The sequence below is a fragment of the Puntigrus tetrazona genome, chromosome 22 (genome assembly GCF_018831695.1).
Source record: "Puntigrus tetrazona isolate hp1 chromosome 22, ASM1883169v1, whole genome shotgun sequence".
Lineage (NCBI taxonomy): Eukaryota > Metazoa > Chordata > Actinopteri > Cypriniformes > Cyprinidae > Puntigrus > Puntigrus tetrazona.
This window is the reverse complement of record NC_056720.1, coordinates 11121192-11148204: the sequence shown is the minus strand read 5'-3', so window position 1 is coordinate 11148204 and position 27013 is coordinate 11121192. Positions and strand designations below refer to the sequence as shown.

At 37.5% G+C, this 27013-nt stretch overlaps 2 protein-coding genes and 1 long non-coding RNA gene across 5 annotated transcripts in view; 2 read left to right on the top strand and 1 right to left on the bottom strand.

Annotated features, from left to right (window-relative positions):
• LOC122327734 (CUGBP Elav-like family member 5) overlaps positions 1-27013 on the top strand; it is a 1183696-nt gene that overhangs the window by 502618 nt on the left and 654065 nt on the right. The window lies entirely within an intron of this gene.
• Positions 7827-19299, bottom strand: LOC122327758. Its single transcript, XR_006247711.1, has 3 exons — positions 19232-19299; positions 8128-8212; positions 7827-8039 (listed from the first exon to the last, which is right to left on the bottom strand). It is a non-coding gene; the product is annotated as an uncharacterized LOC122327758 (long non-coding RNA).
• Positions 19535-27013, top strand: part of ssbp4 (single stranded DNA binding protein 4) — a 51075-nt gene continuing 43596 nt past the window's right edge. The window contains exons 1-2 of the mRNA XM_043223307.1: positions 19535-19684; positions 26680-26752. Coding sequence (XP_043079242.1) covers positions 19629-19684; positions 26680-26752 — 129 coding nt within the window. The 5' untranslated portion in view covers positions 19535-19628. The remainder of the gene's footprint in view (positions 19685-26679; positions 26753-27013) is intronic.

Here is a 27013-nt window from a genome sequence, read left to right as displayed (position 1 = left end):
AGCAAATCAGTTCAGTTGTATTTATGTAACTAATGGTGCTGCGTATGTACGTCAAGTCGGAAAGATTGCACTTACGAGTTAAAACCACGCGATCGCAAAACCAAAGTAATTATGATTGGGTAACTAGGTTTTTAATTAGTAAACTTTAGTCGACAAGACAGATGCAGTGTCAAATTCTAACAAAATATGATAGAATATGTAAAATAATTATAAAAACACTGGTGTATTTGTTGAATAAAAAGTGACTTGGACGCACTCAACGTCATAATTACGACGAAAATACGATCTTCCCAGGACCACACGAACACACCATATAACCTGTTGGCTGTACTAAAAAAATCCTACCCGTGTCAAACTGAGAGTCAAGGTTTTGCTAAAATTATTCTGTCTTAATTACAGTGTTTAAATAGGCAGACAATGAAACGTTATGCATCTGTTGTTGTTTAAAATAAGTTTCGTGATTTAATTCAGTGGGTGTTAGAGGGATGGTGAACTGTAGTTACTTCTTGTCTGCCGTGGTCTCTGCTGTGCTTCTGTGGCATCACCCACTCTAATTTCAGCCTGCATCTCTGCGACTGCAAAAAGCCATAAACACTGAAGATTAGGTCACAACAGCTTTCATAACCACTTTCATGACCTCTTTATGCCCTCCCTCACTGTCTCTCTCTGTCTCGCTCTGTCTCTCAGTCTCTCTACTCCCACAACACCTCACTTTTAAAAAACGCTCTTTTTTGCAAGGTCAAGCTTCCATGTGTCCTGCTCTTAATTCTGGTATTCTCGTTTATTAAACTTTTTAATATACAAAAAAAAGGAGAAAGAATGTTTGGACTGCGCTTTTTTGAAACCGTCGTATTGTATCGTAGAGCGTTAGTACTAGTTCAATATATCCAAAATTAATGGGTGAAAATTAGAAAGGCAACATGCACGAACCAATAACGTTTGGCATCACTGACATCAAAGCTGGTATGATGCCAAGTTTAAAAATGTGCATGTGACAGCGAGATATCTAGGGACCAGAATATCATAGACCAAGGGTCTTCAACAGGGGGTCCACAACCCGTAGGGGGTCTGCTCTGATACTGCAGGGGGTGCACCAATTACTGTATGATCTCAAACTAAAAAAAAATTATTTAAGTTAAAGTTAACAAGTCAAATCTTCAACTGGTTCACATTATAATGGATTCAAAATAAAATTACAAATTTTAATACGCGCAAGCAACAGTGAAAACTATTTTCAGCAAATAAATTTAGAAAGTCTCAGTGACTTTTTTATTTAAAGACGCAGCTTCAGAAAACTTAGATTATAGTGAATGGGCCAGTATTTTTATCATTAACAACTAATCAAATATAATAAATACTTTTTTGGTAAATGCCAATTTCTGTCATGAAACTATAGATAGCACGGGCTGATGGGTCATTGACGCAAACTGATGACGTTCACAGCATTAAACTACTTGGCACAGCCAAATGAGACGATTTTTGGTGCGCTTTTGTTTTGTCTGTAGGCTTGACATGTATGTACAAGAGCTGCATGAACATTTCGCTAAATATCTCCTTTTGTAAATTTAATTTCATAAATGAAAATACTGAGACTTATTAAATTATTATAAGGTGAACTATCCATTTAAATTTGACATTTCACACCATCGTACACTGATGTGCGTATGACCTCACTTAGGTGATCTTGTATCTTACAGTGAATACATTGTGGTTTTGCTGTGTCAATGCAAAAGCAAACCTACACTGTCCTCTGTCAGTCAGTGTATTATGGTGTTCTCTTTCGAGTGTGTTTGGATAGCCACTACTGAGGATGAAAAATTTCTTCAACACTAACAATTACTGGCTGCAGAGGAGAAGTGACAAGCATTGGGGGGGGGGCTTTAAGCAGTGTAGATGTAGGGTGGATGAGGGGGGGAGCATTAGCATTTGTAGGCTGCAATTATGTGTAATTTTCCAACAGCGGCGAAATTAGAAACCAAACAAAACAAGGGGGCAAATAGACTGTGCGGATTAGCTCCTTACTGACACATGCGATACAGTTGAGAGAAAGAAGGAGGGCGGGGGATGGGATATGGAGTTGTTGGCAACATCATCCTACATGCAAATATTGACAAACAGAAGCGGCTACAGACAGGTTCGACAGCATGGGATTGAAGTACAATGGACCCCTAGAAAACAATCTCAGCACATTGGATAGGTTGGGGCGGGACTGTAGACGCCACGGACCACCCATCGTCCGTTCTTCCTGCAGCACACACTGCCGAGTGTTCAAAAACAGGTGAATATCAATCAGGTGCTGAATGGTGTCAGTATTCGATACAACAAGATTGGTATTGTTACCTTTTTATTCCGGTATCAGATTGCTGAAGTACCTGAACGTCTGGCAGCCCTATTACGCATCAGTGGTACTCGCCAGAGAGATGTGTTAAATACTGTAGATGATTGTCAGTTTCGATCGACTACGAGGCAGTGTTGACATTTGGCCACAAGCGTGTCACGGCATTTGCAGTGTTCCTCGAGCTTTTATAAATAGAAAAGTCATTGTAGTGTAGTCCAGCTTACAAGACCGCTCCGACTGCAATCAGCGTCCTGCGATCACTCCTTTGAGGAAACGTGCAGGTGTTAAAAACAAACAAGCACTGGAGAAATGGAGCCAACTCACTGAACCACGTATGCACTAAAACCTGAGAACAGCTCCGGAGAGGAAAGGCCAAATGAGGTAATTAGGAAAGGTTTGGTTGAGAGGTCTACTCCCAACAACCACTCAGCTATGGCTAAAGGTTGTGTCTTCAATGACATCTGGACGGCGGTGATTAAAACCTGGTGTGTAAATAATCCCATCAAATAGGAACAACATAACAACCCCTGTTTAATCCCTAATTACCCTAGCTCCTCCCCCACCTTCAAATTCTGCATTAATTAGGAGCCCGCTAATGCGTAACCACCTCCGCCCTTGTCTCCTGATGCTGTGAAAGTCAGCAGTGGAAATATACACTTTCCACTGCCTCCTCATGAAAGACTGGTCTTTGGTCAAGTTTACAACCCATTGGAGATCTAGACTGGAGGGTAAAACTAAACGCTGGGACACACGGGACAGATTTCAAAGAACTAGCGTCGACGGAAGCCGAGTAGCATTGGCCGCGTCTGGACCAAAAGGCTGCACTTGAACACACCACACAGACTATAAACTAGCACGTTCTGTGCCTGTGTGAAAGGAGTTAGCTGTCTATGTCAGCAACTTTCAATAGTATGCTGCATAATTGTCATTCAAATAGAGAAGGATATTAGCACAACGCAACAGAAAAATGCTGCAAGACAACAGAAACAAGCCCCAATGCAATGATATTAGGACAACACAACAAATATAGTCCTATGCATTGTGTATTTTGTTGTGTTTTTAAAATTTTGTGGTAGTGCAATACTGGGCCACCGTAGGGTGTCTACATGGCATAGTTTTCAACTAAGATGGATGCGTTTTCGCCATTTATTTACACAACAGTTGCAATTTTGCGGGCCTAAAAGTACACTTTCGAAAATGGGTGGCAAATTGCAAATTTTTGGAAGCGACACCATTGCCGTTTCTCTATGTGCACTGCAACGGAAACAGTAAAATCATTTGCATATGTATTATATTTCAGTCCGTAGCTGTTTCCAATTCAAAGGCTTCATCTTTCGAAGGGCGCATTTGAAGGCTGATTGCGTCATCTTAGCATGACGAAGGCTGTCCCAATTTGAAGGTTTTTTCAAACGTGGCCTTCAAATTCGCCCTTAGTTTATCATGAGGATACAACAGTTGGGTCCTTCATGGCCTTGCATTGCCCCAGAATTCATTTCAGGATTTATTGCCGGATAACTGTTATTTTCTGTTTACTTGAACAATCTATGAAAAAAATACAAATGTAAAAATAAAGAATGATGTACGTATAGCAGTCCAAAATCTGACTGATATCTTACCAATATGCTTTATCATGTAAATAAATACAACAAGGTAAACATATTTAGTTTTTTTTTTTTTTACAAGCAGTTAAATAACCTTTTAAACACAAGTCTTCACAAAGATACATCGCCATCTACTGGCCTGGCTTGAATAATACATTTTTTTAACTCGTTTTTGGAAATCCATGTGAATAGGGCTTGTTTTGACAATGTTTTCAGCTGCAAAACCTTTGAAAAATACAACTGAAATGATTGTATAAATGTACCCCGAGTTATTGCTTTTCACAATTTCCGAAATGCAGCAAAATCAAAGACTTTGAGTGAACTAACAGGATATATTTTTGTAGGTTAAAACAATTAGTTGGGTTAATGTGCATGTAATATGCAAACTACACTGACCAAAACAAAGAAAATGTAGAACTTAAGGGTAAGCATTTAGAATGGCTCCAAAGTACCCTAGTATCCACCTAGTAATGCCTTAACAACTACTCACAATACTCTAGCACCTACATAGTAATGTCTGACATCCACCCAATCACCACACAGAACGCCCTAGCAACTATTATTCAAACATCACTTGTATTTTCTTCAGAAAATGTAAAATGATTAATACATATGTAATAGGCTATACATAATTAATATAACAATTAATACAAAATAAAATAGAAATAATTCATATGTGTATACCAAACCCAGCCTCTGTATTGCAGGTCTCGCAGCAATACAAGCCAAGTAACTTTCTTGATGTCTGACTTGCATGTTGTGACAAGGGCAGACTGACCATTCAGAACTCAACTTTCTGTGCAATGACTCGTGAACAGGTTGAACTGGAATAAGAACATTCGCCAAGTACAAGGTCCATCCTTGAATCTTACAGAGTCAAAGTCAAGTGCCTCATTTCAGCAGTGGCGAAGCCTTACACACCGAAGCTCTGATATTGATATATGTTTCTTTCGATAGATATAACATAAGAAAAAATCTTTGCAATTACTTATGAGAGAACTGCAATTGCACTGACTCTGAGGTTTACCTCTGATCTGCCTATAGCAGTATTCAAATGGGATTTTCGTAATTTACCAACATAAACAATATCACAGTTTCAGTTATTGCCAATGAATGTCTGTGATTTCATTTGCTAAAAAGTATTATGTATTAGATTGGACACTCTGTCTTAACATCACACAAACTGTTAAATTAAACAAATTATAACATTGTGTATATAAATCGCAGGGTGTACCCATTATCATTTGCAGCCACTACATGCCCTTGATGCCTTTTGCCTAGCCCACCCTAATAAAGACTTCAACCTGACTGTCTATGCATCATTACATCTTCAAATTGTAGACTCCTCTGGAGGACTGCAGAAAAGTAGGACAGCATTTGGCAAAGGGCCTACCGTAAAGGTACACCAGGCAGATTAGCAGTGCTCGACAAATAAATGCGGTAAAACGTGATTTGAAAATCACATTGTATATGCGTCAAACACAAATGTATGTATCCGCAGGGAAAATTGCTTGAGAATAGAGCTTATATATGCAAAGCTGTTTGTGTGTATGTCTGTGTGTTTGTGGAGAGAGAATGGCTAACCGCGAGTTTAGCGTTTGATGAATTTGATGAGTGATCACTTCCAGCAGAAGCATGTTCCTCGAAGCCACATGCAGCCAGACTTTTGAGTATCAGCATAACATCTCATTCCAGCCAAGAACCGCCCACTTTGACAGGAAAAAGCTCTCTGACTGACAAGTAAAATGACTAATCAGAGTGTGCTTATTTACGTGACATATAAGGGAGGGTCGTTCAGAAAACGGACTTGACTCAACAAGACTTGAGGTCAAAAATATCTTGTTTGCTTGCTACTAAGTGTCTCAAACTATTTTTTTTTTTGAAAGATTCAGTGCTCTGAACCATGCAAATCCAAAAACAAGTTCTTCCTCGTGCCTGGGAACTTGTAAACACGACTTTCCAGGCACACTGATAGAAACCTGTGCACCTTTATACCCAAAATTGTGCAGAAACTGATTTGAATGTCATTTTGCCAAGTTCTTAAGCAATTGAGAAGGCAGATCTAACCCGGAATCATCATCGAAGTGCAACACATACGCAACTTTTCTAACAGACCTCATCTTCTTTAAAAATAATGGAAGTTAAACTTCTGCTTGGAATTATCCACAAACTATTAAGAGGTGAGCATGTGGGTAACATGGGAGCTTTTTCTTGGCTTATCTCTGGATGTAATATTGACTGTAAATACTGAATGTTGATACATTCCTACCAGTCCTTCCGTCTTTGGGTTAGTTTGGACTCTGTGCCCTTTGCCCATCATTTTATGTGGATCATGATGCTGTAAATCTCCACATCCTAATAGGAATGTTGCATCCTCTTGTCTTGCATTGTTGCCCTAAATTGCAAGCTTCAGCTTTGGAAAATGGGAAGAGGGTGCACAATTATTTTTGATTTATCTCTTTGGACATAACCCAACATATTGAGATGATTATTGTTATGCACGCTCCAGATTCTGATGCAAGTTGCGGTCTCGTTATTGACATGCTTTCATCTGAAGAATTCCCTGGGACGTCCTCTATTTGGGCATTGTTTGTTATTAAATGACAACCATTTTTAATTTGCGATCCGTTCTGTATTGTTGTCGCAGCAATGGGTGTAGACGAGATATATGATTTTCCAGCATTGGGAAAGAAGTATGCCATGAAACTGACTCATAGATAGCTGCTTTGGGACTGTTGGTCAGGCTTGCCCATAACACAAAGTGTAAATAGAGATATGGAAGGATGTACAGACAGTATGGACGTTTGACACTTCCTAACTTCCTAACATTTCCTTGTCTCGTATCAGGCTCTATGGCCAGACAGAGTAGGCCAGTGGTAAGTAATCCTTACAGACCACTTCTGCTCTACACGATTCCCTATCTCTGGCTTCTCCGGAACGTAGGATCTCTGCGGGTCACAATCCTTCTCCACTCCTGCAGTGCCCATCCCCCCACCGAAGTAATTGGACACAGCTTCAGCACAGGGAGCATGTCTTTTTTTTTTTGTTTTAGCATGGCAAGCACACTGAATTAAAAGAGAGGCACTCTCTGGAGAATATGAAAGAAGAGAACGGGAGGGATGCAGAAAAAGAGAGGTGTTGTCTTAGGGTTGATTTTATTTCTGGTGCTGGTGCAATGTCTGAAGACTCCACAATAATTTGGATCTTAGCAAAGTCTCTTTGAGGCACATCAGTTTACTTGGTGATCATCTTGGAAATGCAAGTATTTCCTTGTAGGTGGGCAAAAAACGACCCACTTGGGAAAGAGCCAAATCTCTCAAAAATCTCACATAAAATTTTGTGCACAAAGAACATAAAAATGTTGTATCTTCTGGGTAGGTTTTCCACTATTCAATTTGTGACTATTTTAACAAAGCCCTTACTTCCTTTCTGGGCTCTGATAATTGCAGTTCCCTAGCTGTCTATGGAGGGTTAGAGAGCTCTGATTTCATCAGAAATATCTTAATTTTTTAGTTTGGAACGTGAACGAAAGTCTTCCGAATTTGGAATGGCATGAGTGTGAATAACTCATGTGAGAATTCTAATTTTGGGGTGAAATATCCTTTTAAATTAGCGATGGTAACATAAATGAAGCATTATTTTTTATAGCTCATATAGTGCTACAAAAATCCAGTAAGTAATTCTTAAAAAAAACGTATGTATATCACATTGTAATAATAAAAGCTGGTTGTACTACACACACCAAATTTCCAGCCCTAAATCTACCGATTTTGAGCATTGCGAATTCTCCTGATCATTTATCCATGAATGGTCTAACACTTCCTCTTTATAACGTCTCTAGTCCTAGTCCCAATCTAGTAAAGATACACACACATATCCCTCTGTATTTTATTAAGGTTATTTCCACACATCTCTGCTGCCAACAAGGCAGCTCAGTTACCCTGGAGCTATTAAGCCATTAAGTGAACACAACACGCAATCACACCCTGAGAGTAGAGTCTCCACATTACCCATCAGTCAGTGTGTATTGATTGGAAACGTGTTAGCCAACCCAGCAAACTCCCTGTATAAGCATCCAGGTCTTCCAATTCAGTTGTACTCTGAAGGAAAAAAGAGAGGATCATTGGTGGAAAATAAACCTTACACTAATCTTATTATCTTAAAGACCTCATGAAAGAGCATGTGTACCGGACGAATGATGTACAGATGGTGCATGTTTTCAACTGGATAAACAAAGTATGTCGGCACTTCATAGTCGCTAACACAGATTTTCCTACGCAATGGAAAAAATAAGATGGTGGATGTGAAAAGTATGAAACATTGATGAAAACAGCACATTACTAATATTAAATACTTCATCGACAGCCCAGTGATTTATATTTCAACATTTGTTCACTTATAATGCTTTGCAAATGAGCTTTTAATCATTTGGTTTTCGCTTAATATCTAATACTGCAGATACTGCATGAGCCTTTTTTTATAGATTGTATCTTGAATATGAGTGTATGAGCACTGGCAGATTTTTACTTTAAACTAATGCTTGAGCATTATCCCATAGTGTAGCTTTTAAATTGATCCTGTTTTAACAATTGTTTAGTACTTGTACTGGAAAACGAATACATTAAAAATAAGAATTAACCTATAAATAATATTTACAGTATTTAAAAAGCCATTTTGGAGTCCTTGTAACATAATTGGATATGGTTAGCTAACACGCTAAAGCTAAATGTGATTTCGCTCAGCTGAATATAAAAATAAACTACATTAATGTTCCATTATTCCATTAGAATTCCATTCCATAAATGTTCCAGCAGATTATGCTTACATTAAAATTCTTTTAGCTTTTTAGATTTATTTCTGTACTTGCTAGTGCTAATCAGAAATTAGGAGCGTTAGCGGCAAGAGACATTCTCATTTTAGGAAGAATTTGATTTCACAATAACGTGGGCGTAGTATATAATCTGAATATTCTTGGCCCATCTTCCTGTACAAGACAAACATTTTAAGATTTGTAAGATAATTCTGTCAACTTTTAAATAGTACGCTAGCGTACAGATGGTCTCAAAGCTAATAAACAAAAGCATTTTGATTTCAGTGGTTCTTTCAATGCTGAGCGCTGTGTGAAAATGACATTCTGTGCCAGTGACAAGGATTTCTTATCCCTGTTTGGAGAAGCAACTGTGAAGAATCAGCAATGCACCATTATGCTAGGACAGTCATTCTTGCGTTTAATGTCAAGCACAGCATCTTTCTGGTGGTGCATCATTGCAAAGGAGAATGTGTGTGTGTGTGTGTGTGTGTAAGATAGAGAGAGAAAGAGAGAGAGCGAGAGATATGCATAGTAATAGATGGTATTGCTGGTGTGCACAACATCTATCATTTCTGTCTGTGATTAATGAGTGCACTGGGAAGGGCTGCAGAGGGAAAAAGGAGGAAATAGATTAACACTGGACCAATTTCGGTCAAGTGACCTAAAAACACTAAAGACCCCCCGCAGTGGTGAACCGCAAATTTTGGGGGCCCTCTGATGGGCCCTGCTTGCACATAGTGATATCATGCATGGCATTGTAAACCAAGAACTTCTAATATATGAATATACTAATACTGTAATATTATATATAGTGCCCCTATTAAGGATTTTTGAAAATCCAGTGTATAACACAGCTTTAATTGAATGAAAACATCTTGCAAAGTTTTAAATCTGAAGGTGCCCTGTGTATAAAGTTATTGTTTCTCAAAAAAAAGAGTTGACTCTTTTTAAAACATGTCCCAAGTCGTTTCGTGTTGATGTCAAAATAAAACTTTAGCACTTGTTGTGTGCGTGGACCTGGAAAAACTTGATTTTCTCATTGGTCTGAATGAAAATGTACATTCATTCTTTGCCACTAGGTGCCGCTGTTTGAGCATTAAAACTCACAAACCACTGAACAAACTGTTTGGGAGTCATTGAACAAATTAGTTAAATATAAATGCATATTATAAGAAAATTAATGTATCCACTATCTATCTATCTATCTATCTATCTATCTATCTATCTATCTATCTATCTATCTATCTGTCTATCTGTCTATCTGTCTATCTATCTATCTGTCAATCTATCTATCTATCTATCTATGCATCCTAAATGAGTGGATTTATTAGAAATATGTATTTGTTTCCGTTATTTAAATAGATGGTAATTAAGGACTCTTTTTAGTAGAACTGACTTAATATTTCCACTGGTATTAAACTAATTTACATTTAATATAGCTCCATTATGTGAAAACAAATATATTCAGCAAAATCTCAGAAGGCATTATCCACTAACTTAAAAAAACACTGCCTATAGTGTATTTCATTAACATAAACATCTCACTATTTCGGAAGAATAAAACAGCCAATATTTTATCATCTGACAGAGATTACTAAAGACAAAGAAAGAGACAGAGCAACAGACAGACATCTGGTATTGGCCTGATATAAGGCAGTTGACGACAAACAAAGAGCCAGAGTAAATAATGTAAATGGCCTTCTCTCACTGACCTATCTGTGTGACTCAAGTCACTATTTATTACGTGATGGAGGATTATGGGGGCTATGCTAATGAGTAGTCATGTGCATATATGTAGGTCATATCACCCGCCCACTAACACCCTTCCAAACACAGACAGACATTTTGACAAGCCAATCATTGGATTAATGATGACAGTCACATTCACGCATAGACTTCAACTGATAAACTGTAAACTAAAAAATTTGTGATTTTTGCAAAGGCATCGATGTGCCTGTTAATTTCTGTTAAAGTTTTACGGGAATAGTAATATCAGTAAATAAAGTAATTATGATCTCGTGAGCCCCAAGTACAACACAACATAAGACAAAATGAATGACTTTTCGGGTTCAGTAAGTGAATCGAATTAATAGAGAAAGTGATTCAAAGCAATCGTTCTGCACGAGCAATCGCCAAAAAATGTCAAATTCAAGTTGTTGAAGGAGAAAATCGGACAAAAATTTCTAAAGATCCTCTGAAGTGAATGGGTGCCGTCCAAACAGCTGATCTCCAGTCGTGTTTGTAATAAACAATTCCATTATTAAATTGCCCCATTATGGGTTATGAAAGGTTTATATTTTGGTTTTGAGAGTCCCCAGCAAAAGAGGTTGACTTGACAAAAAGATTTAAAAAATTTTATAATATGCATTTATGTTTACTTTATTTGCTCAACGACTTCCAAGCAATTTAATGAGTAATTTTTCCAAAGCCCTCCTTTGCATGACATTAACCTGCGGTGATTGGTCGATTTCATTTAAAGCGGTATTCTCAAGCTTTCAATGCTCGAAAAGCGGCACCTAGTGGCAAAGAATAAATTCACGTTTTCATATAGACCAATATGAAAATCAAGATTTCCCAGCCAATATGCTAATGTTGCATTTTGACCCCAGTGTTAAACGGCTTGGGACTCGTTTCAAAAGTGACTCGTTTCAATGATTCAGAGTCTAATCTTTCTTTTGAGAGACAAAAACTTTATACGCGGTGCACTTTCAGATTTAAGACTTAGAGCTGTGTTACACCCTGCATGAAAGAGCCATTTTTCAAAATCCCCAATCGGGGGGGCACTTTTTAACTTTAAATTGTCATTTACGGTCAAAGCTTCCGGTGAAAAAGTACTTCCCCTGTTGTCCTCCTGCATAAAATCGCATACATATCTGTTTAGAATCGGTTTTGGACTGTTTGATTTCTGATGATTATTTCACCACACAAAGAAATATTATGGAGAACATACAAACATGCAGATTTTCCTGGCTCGTGTGGATTATTGTGATATATTTATCAGCTGTTTGGACTCTCATTCTGACGGCACCCATTCGCTGCAGAGGAAACACGGGTGAGCAGGTGACGTAATGCGTAATTTCTCCAAATCTGTTCTCATAGAGGCAAAACCCATCTACATCTTGGATGAGATGAACCATTCCATTGTTGAAGTTTTCCACACGTATCCATCTGCTATCAGAGCATGAGGAATAATCTGCCCTAACCGCTTAATTTAGCCGTTCTCACCAGGCATGCCATGTCGAAACAGCTAGTCGTGTCCATGAACTATATTTATACGCGTTTTTCATTTTCTTGAGTATTGTCATCTGTCATCTGCTGGCGTAGGTGTTGGAGAAGAACTACTGTTTGCTTTCTGGAGCATTAGTCATTTTCTGAGAGCCAGGGGGCGGAACACAATGCTGCCCATCTACCGCCCAGCTCTGTTTTTCTCTTTCTCTCCCTCACTCTGTCCCTTTGTTGACCCCGGTGTTTTGCAGAAACACTGCATAGTCCTTTGCTAAGTTGAGCTCCTTCCACTAGCATACAGCTGACAAAGGCACTATTCGGATGGGATTTGTTTCTCATGGTGATGTCTGCAAAAGAACATTTGCATGTGGTTCCGTCAATTAGGCTCGGCGGAGAAAGCTATCCGTTAGCAATCTTGTTCGTTTCAAAATTCAGTCAAATTTCAAAATTAGCGCAAGGATTTTGAAATGTAATTTTGGGTCCATTGCTTCGCGTAATCGTACATGATTTGGACGTGAGTTCAATTAAAGCATAAATCTGATGTTTCCAAATCGTTTTCGTCAGAAATGAATGCAAAAATGCATTTTTTTGAGCGGAACAGCGATGAAATCACTGGCTAGCGTCTCTGAGTACTGAAATTAATTCAATGAGTAAAACCGTTATGCCCAAATAGGGATAAATGGGGAAAGTGGAAAAAGGTGGAGGGAGAAAGTGAGAAATAATTGGTTCTGGTACTTTTCTGACAGGACATTTTCCAGTATGTTTATGAACCTTTCCTTTAGTGCTTAAAACACAAAATGCAAAGCGGAAATCAAAATACCAGGGAAGCATTTGTGAAATTTCAAGACTGAAAATTCCTTTGTATCACCACAATATTGTTTGGACGTTTATTTCACTAATTACCAAATACATAAATGTGCATATGGACAGATGCATTGGCACGCTCTTAATTTTGGAACAGAAAAGTCTCTTCCGAAACTGTTGCAACAGAGACAGAAATTTATTAGCCCCCCAAAAAAAAAACAGAAAATGGGGTGGGGTACCAATACTTTTGTCCACATAGTGTAAGTATAAGTCATTTTGTCTGGTGATGAGTTATTGGCTCAAGTTTTTGTCTGCATTTAAATTCACACAGAACAAATTGTTCTGTTTATCTTAGATTAGGAATAAACAAAATGGCTTCTTACATTTTTGTTTTTCCAATTTACAACTACTTTTATAGTGTCATTGAGTTACTATAGTTTTTATGAATATCATACTTTTTCCTCAGTGTTTTTTTCCTAATAATACATTTCCTAACTTGCTGCATATTAATAATTAGTATAGTATAGTATAGGTAGTTGTTAAGCTGAGATATCGTGTATGAATAGGGATGTAGATTATGGTCATGTAGCACATGTGCTTTATCAGAACCAATAAACAGTCAATATATTAACATTAGGCATGCTAATAAGCAACTGAGAGTTTTTATTAGTTTTAGGGTTTTTTACACTGTAAAAAATGGTATGAGCTGTAAATAATTGTATCGTAATTTCAACTTTATTTTAAGTTCACAAGACATTTTTAAAATAACAATGAAGTTGAAATGACTTGTACTGTAAATTAAATGAATGGAACATAAAAATGTAAATCAGAAATTGAATTTAATTGTTAAAGTACATGGATTTATTTAAATTTCATTTAAATTTTTTTAATATAAGGATTCTGCATCAGGTACATGAAATTATTTGCCTTTTCGGTTAGCTACTAAAAAGTATTTTGTATTTGATTTTATTTCAAGAAAAAACTAGTTTTATATAGTTTAGATTTTAGTTTTAGTTAACTATAAAAAGCCTTTCAAAATCAAAATTCAAAATCACACACACACACACACATATATATATATATATATATATATATATATATATATATATATATATATATATATATATATATATATATATATATTCTTATGTATTTGTAAAGACATACACATACAGCATATATTTCGAAAATATTTATAAGCCTTTTTTAATGTATACATGCGTTTATACATAATATATGTAATAAATATACACAGTACAGACAGATATTATTTTGTATGCGTTAAATCGCGATGTGGAGAGCTGTTATGTGTGAAAATGCTATATCTAACAGTCGTCGTTGCACAGTCGTTGCATATTGTTAGTTGCGTTTTAAATAAATGAATAAGCCAAAAATACGCGGTTCTGAAAAGGACGGGTTCTGCTCCACTTTCGTCCGTAGCTCCATCCGTATCAGACCAGACTGTCTGATCCCTGATGTGACAGCCTCCATTACCCGTCTGCTTAAATCCCTTCCCACTCCGAGTGCCCACACACACACACACACACACACACACACACACACACACGCTCATCCCTCTAGGCACGGTGAGGTCAGGCAGCAGCATCGCTAGAGGGTTGTAAGCACACAGGATCATGGGATTGTTAGGGGGGTTCAGACTTAACACACGTCTGTGTGGGCAAGCAGGTTTGGCAAGCGCACACACGTGGGTGGTTTTGTGCGAGACAGAAAGAGAGAGCGAGCGAAGAAAGAGAGAGAGAGAGAAATAATGGGAACCATTCAGATTTTCGTGCACTAGTGAACGGTGAATAGGGGAGGTCTGATGTACATCACTCTGTTGTGTGCCGTGATGTCAATAGCTCTCATTCACTTCGTCAGTCACGAACACGGCCAGGTCGTGTTTCACCTCAAAACCATACCGCAAAAAAAAACAAAAAACAGGCGTTTTGATACAAATAAAATCTATTCGAAAGTAAAAAATATTTACAATAACGATAATACTAATACTAATAAATAGCTAATTGTCAGCTGAGTACGTTTTGTCAACCTGATTTTTATTGCAATAGTGAAAATGCGAACACACACACACACACATATGCGTGTCTCAATTAGCTTTATTGACTAAAAAAATAGCCATTAATATGACGTGCTAATTAAGTTTGATGAATTATTTTCAAACATTGCAGTACCTTTTAATATTAGTTCAATCACCGAATCACTAATGCAGTGAATTCATCTGCACATTTTGTCATTTTCCTCGTCAAACTGTCATTACTGTAATTCGGTAATGGACGAAAATACGTCGCGCAAAATAAAAGGTTTGGCCTAACAGTTTAACATGGTAATTTGGCGTGATTAATTATTTAAGAAACGATTACGGTTTTATAATAAATACATATTTAATGTATTCAATTATCTTGATTTCAATTATCTTTGGATTTTTTGAAAAAAAAAAATTAATCTGCATTAATCTGCAAAAGCATCATTTGATTAAGATTGTGTTTGTTTTTATTATCAGTTTGAAGGCATTCTTTGCATTAAGCTGATTTTACACTAAATTCTCATTACCTTTGTTTTATCTTATTTTTTATTTTACAGTTTTAAATACAGTGCTTGTTTGTTTTTGTGTGTTTGTGTGTGTGTGTGTGTGTGTGTGTGTGTGTGAGAGATTCACCCACTAAGTTTTCAGGAGAAAAGTGAAACCCATCCATCTCTCTTTTAATTTTTTATTTCTTTCGCTCTACCTCACACACACACACACACACACACACACACACACACACACACACACACACACACACACACACACACACACACCTATGTGTTCACCCACACATGCAGTGTGCTGTGATGGGACCGTGCATCAGCCCACAGAGACACACACACACACAGGAGCTGGAGCTGGGCTCTTAAAGGGACAGGCCCGCACACATGCCTCTGCTTCACTCTGCATCAGAACCGCAAGAACACGAACGTGGCTTCCTCTGCTAAATCTGACAGATATTTACATCTGGCTAAGAATAATAACCTGCACTGAATCTAACAAGAAACATCCATAGCAATACTCTTGCATGAAAAATACTTTTATTTACAAAGGCGTGCATGGAATATATATTAGTGTATTGGTGAATATATGAGTGTTTCACATATTTGCAGGCAATTAAGCAAACAAAAATGCAATAAGCCTTTCAATTTAATACTCTAAATGTAATTGATGCAATTGCATATTTAAAACAATATCATGCAATTATAAAAATATAATGTAAAAAACTTTTTATATAAAAAATTACATTTGAAAATGTAATTTTAGGCTGACGAACATGACATATCAGAAGTTAAGACACTAATTTAATGTGATTAATAAAAAGCTAGAAATATAAAATATCATTATTATATTTGTTATTAATTTATATTATATTGATTGTCGTATTGTCTTATTACTTTAAAGGTATGTGAAATTATGCTAAAAATCCAACGTGGAAGGCGTCACAGTAACAACAGTAACTCAGTAACCTTGGCCGTTGACCGAATCCCTGTGTTTAGTCGCATGGTCTCTCTTAAAGATCCTCATTTAAGCGCCTTATTCCACGGCAATAAATAAGGTCTGTCAGACTTCTGAGGGGCCGAGTGAAGGAGTGTGAAAGATCAGAGGGCTGGCGTGAGTCAGGCTTGAGTCACAGGAGCGCTCGGTCCTGTGGGTGTTTTGGGTTGTCTTTCCTCTCTGAGGGGCCTCACACGTTCTCATGGATCCACAGCATCCAGCTTTCAGAAACAGCGCTTGAATATTATTATCCTAAACCTCTGTTTAATGCGCTCATTTATTGTGGTTAATTATTTTAAATATTATTAAAATAAATAAATAAATTTTAAAAAAAATTATATATATATATATATATATATATATATATATATATATATATATATATATATATATATATATATATATATAGTTGATCTCAACTTAATCTAAATTTTTTTGCATATATAAAAATTATAAATATAAAATATAATTTAAAATTGTAATGCAATTAATTTTATATTATAATGTAATTAATTAAGTGCAAAAGACAAGTATAAAATAACTGTAAAAAATGTTTTAATTTAATGTAATATAAAATTGCAAAACTTGCACAAAATATATAGCCTAATTAGAATTTAATAACATCACTTTTTTTGTTTAGCCAATATATTTTAGATGTAAATTATTACTTTTATTATTTGATGTTTGTAGCCTTTATGCTTAGTTTTTTTTTTGTATTTATTATTTATTTTAAAAGTTTCTGGTTACATTAAACAATTTCATTGCTATTCATCGCAGCAGACATCCAACAAATTACGTCGACGCAATCGAACTAAAACCAGGAAATAAATCAATAAAATCTAAAGACCACAATATTCATTAATTTTTTTCTGCATATTCTGCAAGGACTAGTTTATCCAAATCGCCCTCAAGTTATTTTAGTTTCCGAACATCATCAGGGAAGTAATAAATGATGACGGAATGATCATACCTGAGGAAAAAAAAACTATGCGGCAGAGGAACATTGTAAAAAAATGGTAAATAATGGCTTAGATTTTACATTAATAACATTTTAGCTTCATTTTTAAGAACATTAAGGCTAAGTAGACAGCTAAAGAAGTCTGTCTAGTAAGAACTATGGCCAAATTTAGTTGCCCATGTCAACAACAAGTTTAAACACACACACACACACACACACACACACACACACACAAATAATTATTCAGGAAAGCTGAAGGACATTGAGCGTTTCGCTAGTGATCCAGCTGCATGACGAGATGCTAAAGTAGCTTCTGCCATAAGATGTTCCATAGACTCATGGAAATCACTTTTCTGGACGTGTCAGTTCTCATTAAGTGTCACCATTTGAATATTTACAGTTAAATTTCAAGAATGGTGAAACACCAGCTACCACGAACGCTAAACACTAGCGATTACATAAAGTAGACTTCATGCCTTGGCTGATGTCATTGCCCCAGTCGTGCTCTTTTAGCAAATGAGACTTTATGAAGATGATAAAACAGAGAGGCATATCTTTCAGATGATGCATTAGGCTCTTATTTGCTTATTTGCCTTTTATTGAAAATGATTCACCGATCGCGTTGCCCACAGTATCCTATGTATGTTTCTAAATCGTAGGAAGTACAAGCATTCAGACAAACCCTATTTGACTCTTTCCACATGTTTGTAACCGTAAAGTCTTTGTTATGAGTCCCAGGGCTAACGATACATAATCCTGTTCCTCAAATTCCCAGTATTTTACCCCTAAAGTATACATACGCTAGCCTGCATGCGCTAGTGTATGTAAAAACTAAAATATACTTTGGGTTTAATTCGAGGACACCACGTTCTGTTTTAAAAGAACATGGAAACCCCCGATATTGGTGTCAATTTTTTGGAGAGAGATTCGTATTGAAACCTCTGACTTCGCTAGACGGGCATATTTAAGGGCAGCTGGAGACCCTGCGGAGATCTGGATTGGAGAAGACGCTTGTGTATAGATGAAGCCTCCATTCGCTCTCCGTTTAATCTCTTTGGCTGTCCAAAAGTCAAAAATAAGACTTTGGTTCGTCTCGGAAACACAAATGCAAACTTTTTAGAACAGTGTTTTGGTGTTTAGATATTTCCTCGCGCTGTCAAGCGATTAATCATTTAAAATAAAAGTTTTATTTACACAATATATTTGTGTACTGTATTAAATATGTGTGTGTATACATACATTTTTCTTAAATTTTCTTAAATATATACATGCATGTGTGTGTATTATATATATAAAATACAGTTCTAAACATCGTTCTACATCTGGACATTGACAGCCAATCAGAATCAGTCCTGCTATCAGGAGCTTGGGAATTTAAAGTGACAGGCCCATTTGAGCTTATAATAAACACACAACATTGTTCACTGGTGTGAGTGCAAATATAGTTATTGTTATCTTCACAGTTATCGTGCTTGGCGTGAACGGGCCTTTACACACATATAACCAAAACTTTCATTGTGGATGCGATTTATCACGATTAATGGTTTAACAGCACTAATGTTCGCTGTGTTCTATGTACATGTAAATTAAAGATGGAATTAAACCTGTTTATCATAATACACGGTCTTATCTCGTCACAATATTTGGATTAAACCACTTGACTCATATGGATTTTTGGGTCAGCTACCCCTTTAACTCGTAATGATTAATAGATCTTAGTCAGAGTGCCATATTTAATTGTTGACAAAAATTAAAACAAGGCTGTGTGTTCAATGGATTGCACACAGACACAATCCAAATTACAAAAAAAAAAATAAAAATCAGACAGCATATTACAAACCAAACCGCATCATATTTCAGTTGTCAACAAACCTTCAATTAGATGACCGGACATACAAAAAAACGTAGCAATAAAACGCCTCAGCAATCTCGGAACACAAGCGTAAATTCTTACTTTCAAAAGCTCAAAGTCATACACGAAGGCCCGAGGCAATGTTAGCGTCTCTTCCACATCAGTCCCCGAGCCTAGTAAACACTGGAAGAGAGCGTGCGTTCCCCTTTAAGAGGCCCCCACCGTTCCCTGCGCGGCGGGAGGCGGGACGCATTCCTGGAACAGCGCGAGAGAGGGAAAAAAATCACCAGCGACCTGTTTCAAGTCCCCCCAATAGAAACTGTGCCTGATTTGTGGCCAATGTTGGAGATGTAAAAAAAAAAAAAAAAAAAAAAAAAAGGGAGAGAGGAGGAGGGGGAGGGAAAACACTAAAGGGGGTAGCTATGGAGATAGAACGTTTTCCTGGCTGCTTTCTTTGACAGGTGTTGAGTGGGGTAAAAGTCTTAAAACAGAATCCAGCATGTACGCCAAAGGTAAAGGAGCTGTCGTCCCTTCTGATAGTCAAGCGAGAGAAAAGTAAGTGAATTGCTCGCGCTTTAAAGAGTCTCGCCGTGCTTATTACGGACTCGCAACTTTCTAAAACTGCGCGTACTATTGTTTGAAGGTGTGTTTAGCGCGAACTCGCGCCCCGGAGTGACCGTGCCCGAGTCCTCTCAACTTTACAGCCGCTCGCGGCACTTTAACGCGCCGAGCCGTCCGCGCGTTTTCGATTTTATTTAAGTTTGGGTGCGCACGTGAACGCTCGAGCCGTCCGACGCGTCCAGCCCGGGTGATGTTGCGCGCTCGCGTCTCTCGTTTCGAAGCTTGTGCATCTTTTGCATCAACGTTGCACGCCGTGGGTCTGTCGTTTAAGAGTTGCGACGGCTGGGCGAACGCGTCCGAGCCCCTTTTTCCGCGCTTTTCGGACATGCATTGAAGTTGTGGAGGTGTTCGGCGGCCGTTCGCGTGTGTTTGAGCCGGTTTATTTCTCGCTGAACGCTATTTTTATCTCGTCGCGTGTGTGTCCGTGCGTCTCGGTTTTGAAGCTAACTGATAAATAAGTTGTTTTGGTAATCCCGACGCCTTGGTGCGGATGCGTTCGCGATATTTCGCGGTTTGTGTGTAGCGCAAAGTACCGGTTTCTCTGAAAACTCGTGTTGCTTCAAGTTTTGCTGACTTTTCCACACTGCGCATTGTAATATTTTTATGGTAGCACATCACCATGTGATCTTTCCACTGTTGTGTACGATCTGTTGCCATAGAGACAACCTTACGAATCTTAAATGATAATAAAGTGACCTGTAATATTCATAAATCTGTCACGCGGGGTCGAAGGTTACTGTGTCAGACTTGGAGACTATGATAGGACGTTTGCTGTGAGAGTCTGAGGTGATTTGCAGCTGTTTTGGAGATCTAACACGCTTGGAAAAGAAGAACGTGAGGAAATATTGGTGGTCGTAGTTAAACTGAAGGAGAAGATGATCTGTAGAAGATCAGCATTCACGAGAAGTCGCTTACAAGACCGTCTTTGAGTTTCTCGGACTCGGTTGTTTCATCCTCCAGATGTTGTTTATGGCTTTGAAACCACTGCTTCCAATGTTTTCTGGTACTTTTTGCATAAGAAGCTTCCCAAAAGTTTGCGCCGTACCAGGTGCACGCAAAAGGTTGCATATAAACTAGACGTTTTCCCCAATAAAACGTACAGTCAAAGGGCCGAAATGATCATGAGAAGGTGGAGTTGCGTGTCGGTCCCGCAGGTTATGCAAGGATGTAGACGGCTCCTCAAGCGTTGGTTACCGTTTCACGCGTTATATTCAAAGATGAAGTGTTGTGACCACACAGGCTTTGTTCTGTCGTTGGAGGTTAATAGATTTGTCAGCGCTAGTCAAGAAAAGGTGCCATGAAAATTCTCAAGCAGCTGATTTAGGGTTTAGGCTAAACGTCATTCATTGGCATCCTCGGCAAGTTTGCTTTGGAGAAACCACTTTAAAAAAATAAGTGCGCTCCGTGGCCCCTACGAATCAATAATGTCAAGTTTGTTGCGGCATTGTTGACTTTGATTAGTTTTGAATGGATTTCAAAGCTCGAGTTCATCAAAGTTTAGCGTCCACTGGTTCAATCTAATTCCGCGAATCAGTTGGAATGCCTCAAGAAATTGCACGGTGTGGTGTTTTTTTTTTTTTTTTTTTCTTTTGGAGTGGAAATTAATGAAAACAGATTCTGATCTAGGTCTCCATCGCCTATTTTCCCCCAACATCTTGAGCACTTCTCTAGGTTCCCTGAGTTTATTGGTGTGTCTAAGAGGCAGCGAGTAGGTCTGAATGCATGGTTTTGATTTCATCCAGATGGTTCAGCCTCCTCCATAGAGGTGTTTTCAGCAACATATAAAGGGAATCAAGCATGCACACAGAAACAGGACGTTGTTCTTATGAAGAGCGTCTGATTTGCTCTGTTTTGGATAAACGTTGCTCTCAGACGTGGATGAGAATCAATTAATTTTCTGTCTTGGATAGCTGGATGTATGGCTTTTTAAGTTTACTTTGAAGAGAGATGTTCTCTGTAATTATTTAGGGGCATATTTAATGATTGCTCTCAGTTGTAACGCGGAAATGTCTGTTTTTCGCGCGCGTGTTTGGAAATCTTTTCTAAAAGAGCGCTCGCTCGGCTTTCATCAGAATAATTGAGATGGATTGCCTCATGAAAGTTTATCAACATTTTTGATTTAGCGCCGTTGCTCTGCTGAATTTTTCTGTCAATCTTTGGTTATTATGAATGAAAGATCAGCTAAGTTGGGTCAGAAAGTACAAGGATGTGGAACAAGGCCACGCCACCAGTATTATGACAGCGCTTTTCATGATGTCAGTGGAATGTCAGGCCACTTGTGATTGGTTTGCATTTATTGAAAAAGAAACATCCATTGTTGCTCAGTTTGCCCAAAAGTTGCATATAAGTCATATATGTTCTGTAGTTTTTCTTTTTGGTTAAATGCTTTGAACAGAATATTTCATTAAACGCAGGGTTGCACTTTAAGTTAATACTATATACCATTATTATTTTTTGTTATCTGCAGGTCGTATGTCTACATTTAGTTTATCTAACAGTCACTTATTTTCAATGTTGTATTTCACAAATAACCTATAATAATCGTAATTTTTAGTAAATCCCAAAATATTTATTAATATATATTATCTTGAAATTTTCATGCCCAAGTTTTCTTAAAACCATTGTTTTCTTTGTCTATTGTTAATTTATTTAAATCCAAAATTGAATATAATAAGTCTAAAATTTTATAGAATTTTTGGAGCAAAAAATAATATTGGTATTGGTCAGAATTGGTGCATTCGCTTTTAGCAATATATCAGGTTAGCAATATTGCAGTGTTTTTAGTTTTTTGACATTCACTCAAAAAATTTTATTTTAACTCAGACATTGCTAGTACATTTTAGAATTAATTACAAATAAACCGCATTAGCACACTGAATTCATTTGAAAGTTGTATTTTCTTATAAAACACACTCCAATAATCTTTTTTTGTTTACAGCTTACATGTATTTTTTTTTTTTTTTTTTGTTTTGCGCCATCATCCTAAAAAAACAGCTTATGTTAAAAGAAAATTCAACCCGATAATGCAACTTTCTGATTGGCTTTTATGTCAAAGTTGGGTACTGAGGAGAATCTAAAGAATCCCTGATGCATAATATGCCTTAAAACTTCACTTCTAAACTTCAGCCACCTTTTTAACTCTCCTCACATGCTGTTCGTCTTCACGCAAGACCCTGCAGCTAAATTATTGAAATGGAGACAGCAAAGTTCATTTGTTAACTGTCTGCTCTTAAGCTAGCTAAACTTGGCTCGGCCTCTTTTATGTATAAACGGAGTCTTGACTGGGAGCCTCGGGCGAGATGTCAAGATGTGTTCTCAGGTTAAGTCAGGAGAGCTCATCATGATGAGACCGGACACACAGCGAGCCGACATGCCTGAATGGCAGAGCAAAAGCAGAACCTCGTCAGATATGCCTGTCCATCATCGGCGTATCGACATCCACGCAGCCGTTCGTACGCCGCTGTCAAGGTCTAAATTATCCCTGCTGCGCGGCTCTCGCAAGCAGGCGTGTGAAAACGATAGCCCTCGACCGGTCTTATGGAGTCATTAATCTAAATATTAAGTCAATAGGTCCGCCTTCCTATTGCACCCCGAGCTGTTGTATTGCATGAGGATTAGTCGAACGCACACTGAGCTTCTCAGCCTGTTGATCCTCCACCTGCGGTCTCGCTATTAGTCGAAATACCGATATGTTCCTCTGTCAGTATGACAAAAAGCGTTCCCCGAAGCCCACTGTAGATGAAGTCCTTCTCAATAATGCAGCAGGCCGAGAGCAGGAACCCATCATCAACCTGCAGAAGCTCCTCAGATCATCCAAGAGCTTACGATGAAAATTTCATCCGGCCACTCGTGGGAATCTCCATTTGATCTATCTCAACACCAGTTGGGTTCATACGAGCTGACTTGCGCTGTCGAGTACAAGACTCCGTCTAGAGGTCAGGTTTTCAATAAACCAACAATCGTAGTGCTTTGCATGCAAACTACATCTTTAAAATTGTCTAGCCAGTGGAATGCCTGAAAAAAATAGTTGACTGGTTTTAAGGCCCATTCGCGCCAAGAAGGTAGTTGAAAAAAATGTTCCAATTGTTTGAGAATAGAGAATTTTTTTTTCTAGCTGATGAATGCTAAGAGCATGGACGGCCGGTCAGAATCCACTCTACTTTAAATGCTTTAGCATTTAGTATGGCAGACGAGAAAACTATGGTGTGCTTCACGAAAAACAGAACATTGTGGTTTGATGGTGTGGACGCTAATACAGTTATTGTCATGGTAATCGTTATTGAAAACGTGTAGCATTTCAAGTGGCAACCGAAAAAACGGCAGCATTAGAATAAACACCGTCTGGGGATGTGGACGCTACAAAAAGTAAACTTTTAATGCGACAAGCGATAAAACTGCAGTACAAGCTTGTAACAAACGAATGTAGTTCTCCTTCTTGTTATCGCTCTTTACGAAGCCTGAGGAATTAAATCTTTAAGAGACAAAACTGCTTGTTCTTATAATAAACAGAATGTTATCATTTGTTAGGCTGATGTAGTTTAAGATATAGTTATTGTTCTTAAAATGCTTGAACAGTTAAGGAATTATTTTCCTTCCAGAATAAAAATTTGCTCACCCCCATCATCCAAGATTCAATTGAAAGTAAATTTTGTAAGAAAAATTCCTTTAACAAGGACCAACGTGTTGAAGGTTTAAATTGCAGCTTCATTGGGCTCTACATAATTCCAGACAAGGAATAAGGGTCTTATCTAGTGAAACGATCAGTTATTTTCTAAATGTTTTAAACCACAAATGGTTGACTTTGCGCTAGCTCTGCGTTGTGCGCGCACAACTTCACACGTTGCGTAAACACGTTGGAAAAATCACATACGTTAGTTCTTTGTCGGTGTTAAAAAACACCCAATATCATTGTTTGACCTGTTTTCTGTTCAGTAATTCTGTTATCGGTATAGTTATCGTTCTTAAAGGGGCAAGCTTTTGAAGCAGCAGACAACAAAACTACAGCGTGCACTTAAATTAAACTATTGTCTGTTGACGTGAACGCAATTGTAGTTGTCTTTATAAATCACTTTCTTAAAATGCTGGAGCATTTAAAGCGGCAGGCAACAAAACATTCATAATAGAGAATATTCGTTGAATATTCGTTGATGTGGAAGGCCATTGTTTAAAAACTGGTGAAAACTAAAGCATGTGTTTATAAAGTGTTTGTTATTGTTATATAAATTGTTATTTCCCATTGATATGGATGCTAATATACTTATCGTAGTAGTTATCGTTCTCGGTGTGAATGGACCTTTTAACTGGGTATACCAATGGGATGTCCATTTAAGGTGGATTTTGTGCTAATTAAGGAGTTTTTTGATGCTAAATTTGGTGAAGTAGTCGCCCAAAAATATATATTTTTTGTTCTAATTGAAGCCCCATTGCTAAAAACCTCTGAATTATTAAAAATTTAGACTAGTTCATCTAGGTGTTTTCTACCAAGTTGAGGAAGTCCATCATTTAGGGAATGATGTGAAGGGTGGGTGTTAATGGTCTTCTGAGGTCAGTCTGTCAGGCAGTTGATGGACGTGGGTGTTTGTGAACTCATCACATCTCTGTGCTTCTGTCAGATTGCTGGAAGAACCTGCGCAGATGTTCTTAGTTTTTGAGAAAATGAAGTGCGTGACACGAGTTTCGCGCAATACTACGATTATGAATTTCCATTTTTCTAAATGTTAAAAATGAGCGTAATTAAATTAGAAGCAAAACTGAAATCTTTTTCTGCATTGCACAAAAGTACAACTTTGTTGACAGCTGTATATACTTGAGGGGAGCTCCTAAAATGAGTACGTCTGATGAAACACCAAGAAATAATTCAGACGTTTGAGGGGAAAATGAGTCCTTGGTATTTGATCCTTGAAGCTGTTCTTCTGGAGATGCTCTTTAAATAGTAATAGGGGAGTGTTCAGCGTGGATAGATAATGCATTTTTGTTAGGGCTGTCAATTTTTAACTTTTTGAATGAATTAGTCCTAGCAATTAGTCAGATCAATATTTGCTGAAAGATATGAAGACATTTGCACTTGATTACATTTAGATTAGTTTAATATACATTACAGTGACTCATTTTAAGATTGATTTAATTGCTCTGATGGTTGGAAAACTCCATATTAATTTATTTACGTTTCAGAGTAATTATACGATTTTGGGAAAGTAATTGTTATAATTTATGTCCATCTAATTAGCTACATTTACATTATATATTTATTTTATTTATTTTTTTAAATAACTGCACCATTGCTTAATTTAATCTTGCTTAATTGAAAGACCTAATTTTTATTTAATGAAGGCTACTTTTAATTTTGCAGCTAAATTTCAAAATATGCTATGATGAATCCATGTTTTGAGTTTATGCATGCACTTTACTGATATTTCATTTAATAAGTAAAACAGTTTTCTTAAAAAGTATATTTACCAGCTATATGGTGGTATTCGTTAATGTGTTTGCTAATATTAATGTGCCATTAAATACACGCATACTAGCATTCAAAATATCACTCCGCTGTTACATTAGCACCAAATCACCGAAGAATAGGACATTCAGCAGACCAAACTTTTTCCAGTAGTGATATTGACTTCATAAATTCAAATTATGAACAATGAACTTAAATTATGAACAATAAACTTAAAAAGGAATGCTCCTTACCTCAAATTTCAGATTTCAACTACTTTTACCATCCTGAATTTCCAAGAATGCTTCGCAACTAAGCACCTGTGAGGTTATAACATGCAAGTCAATGGCTGCAAGGTGTTTGCTTGTCCATCTAGAAAGGGAGAGCCTGTGGAACTGCATTTTTCTCACTCGGAAGTTAAGGAACTACCCAAAACCCAAAAAAGCCAATGTATAAAACCGATTAACAACGCCTTTTTCCTCTTTTTGTCTTGCAGGTTAGCTTTATACGTGTATGAGTACTTGCTGCATGTTGGCGCACAGAAATCGGCACAGACCTTCCTGTCAGAGGTAAGCAGTCTCCCATCCATTTTCCCAAGCAAACGGCTATTATTGTGCGCTCATCAAAAACGAATAATAATTCAAGCCAGGTTTGGGGCTAGAAATGAATACTTTTTGGTTGAGACTTTGGTTTGTTGTGCGTTTCGTTTATATCGATTAATCAATTCCAATTTCTTCGTTTTAGCAAATACGAACTGTCTTAGTAAAATTTAGTTTCTGATTACAACACCCTTAGAGTCTGGTGTCTGATAGCGGTTCTCTAATTTTATC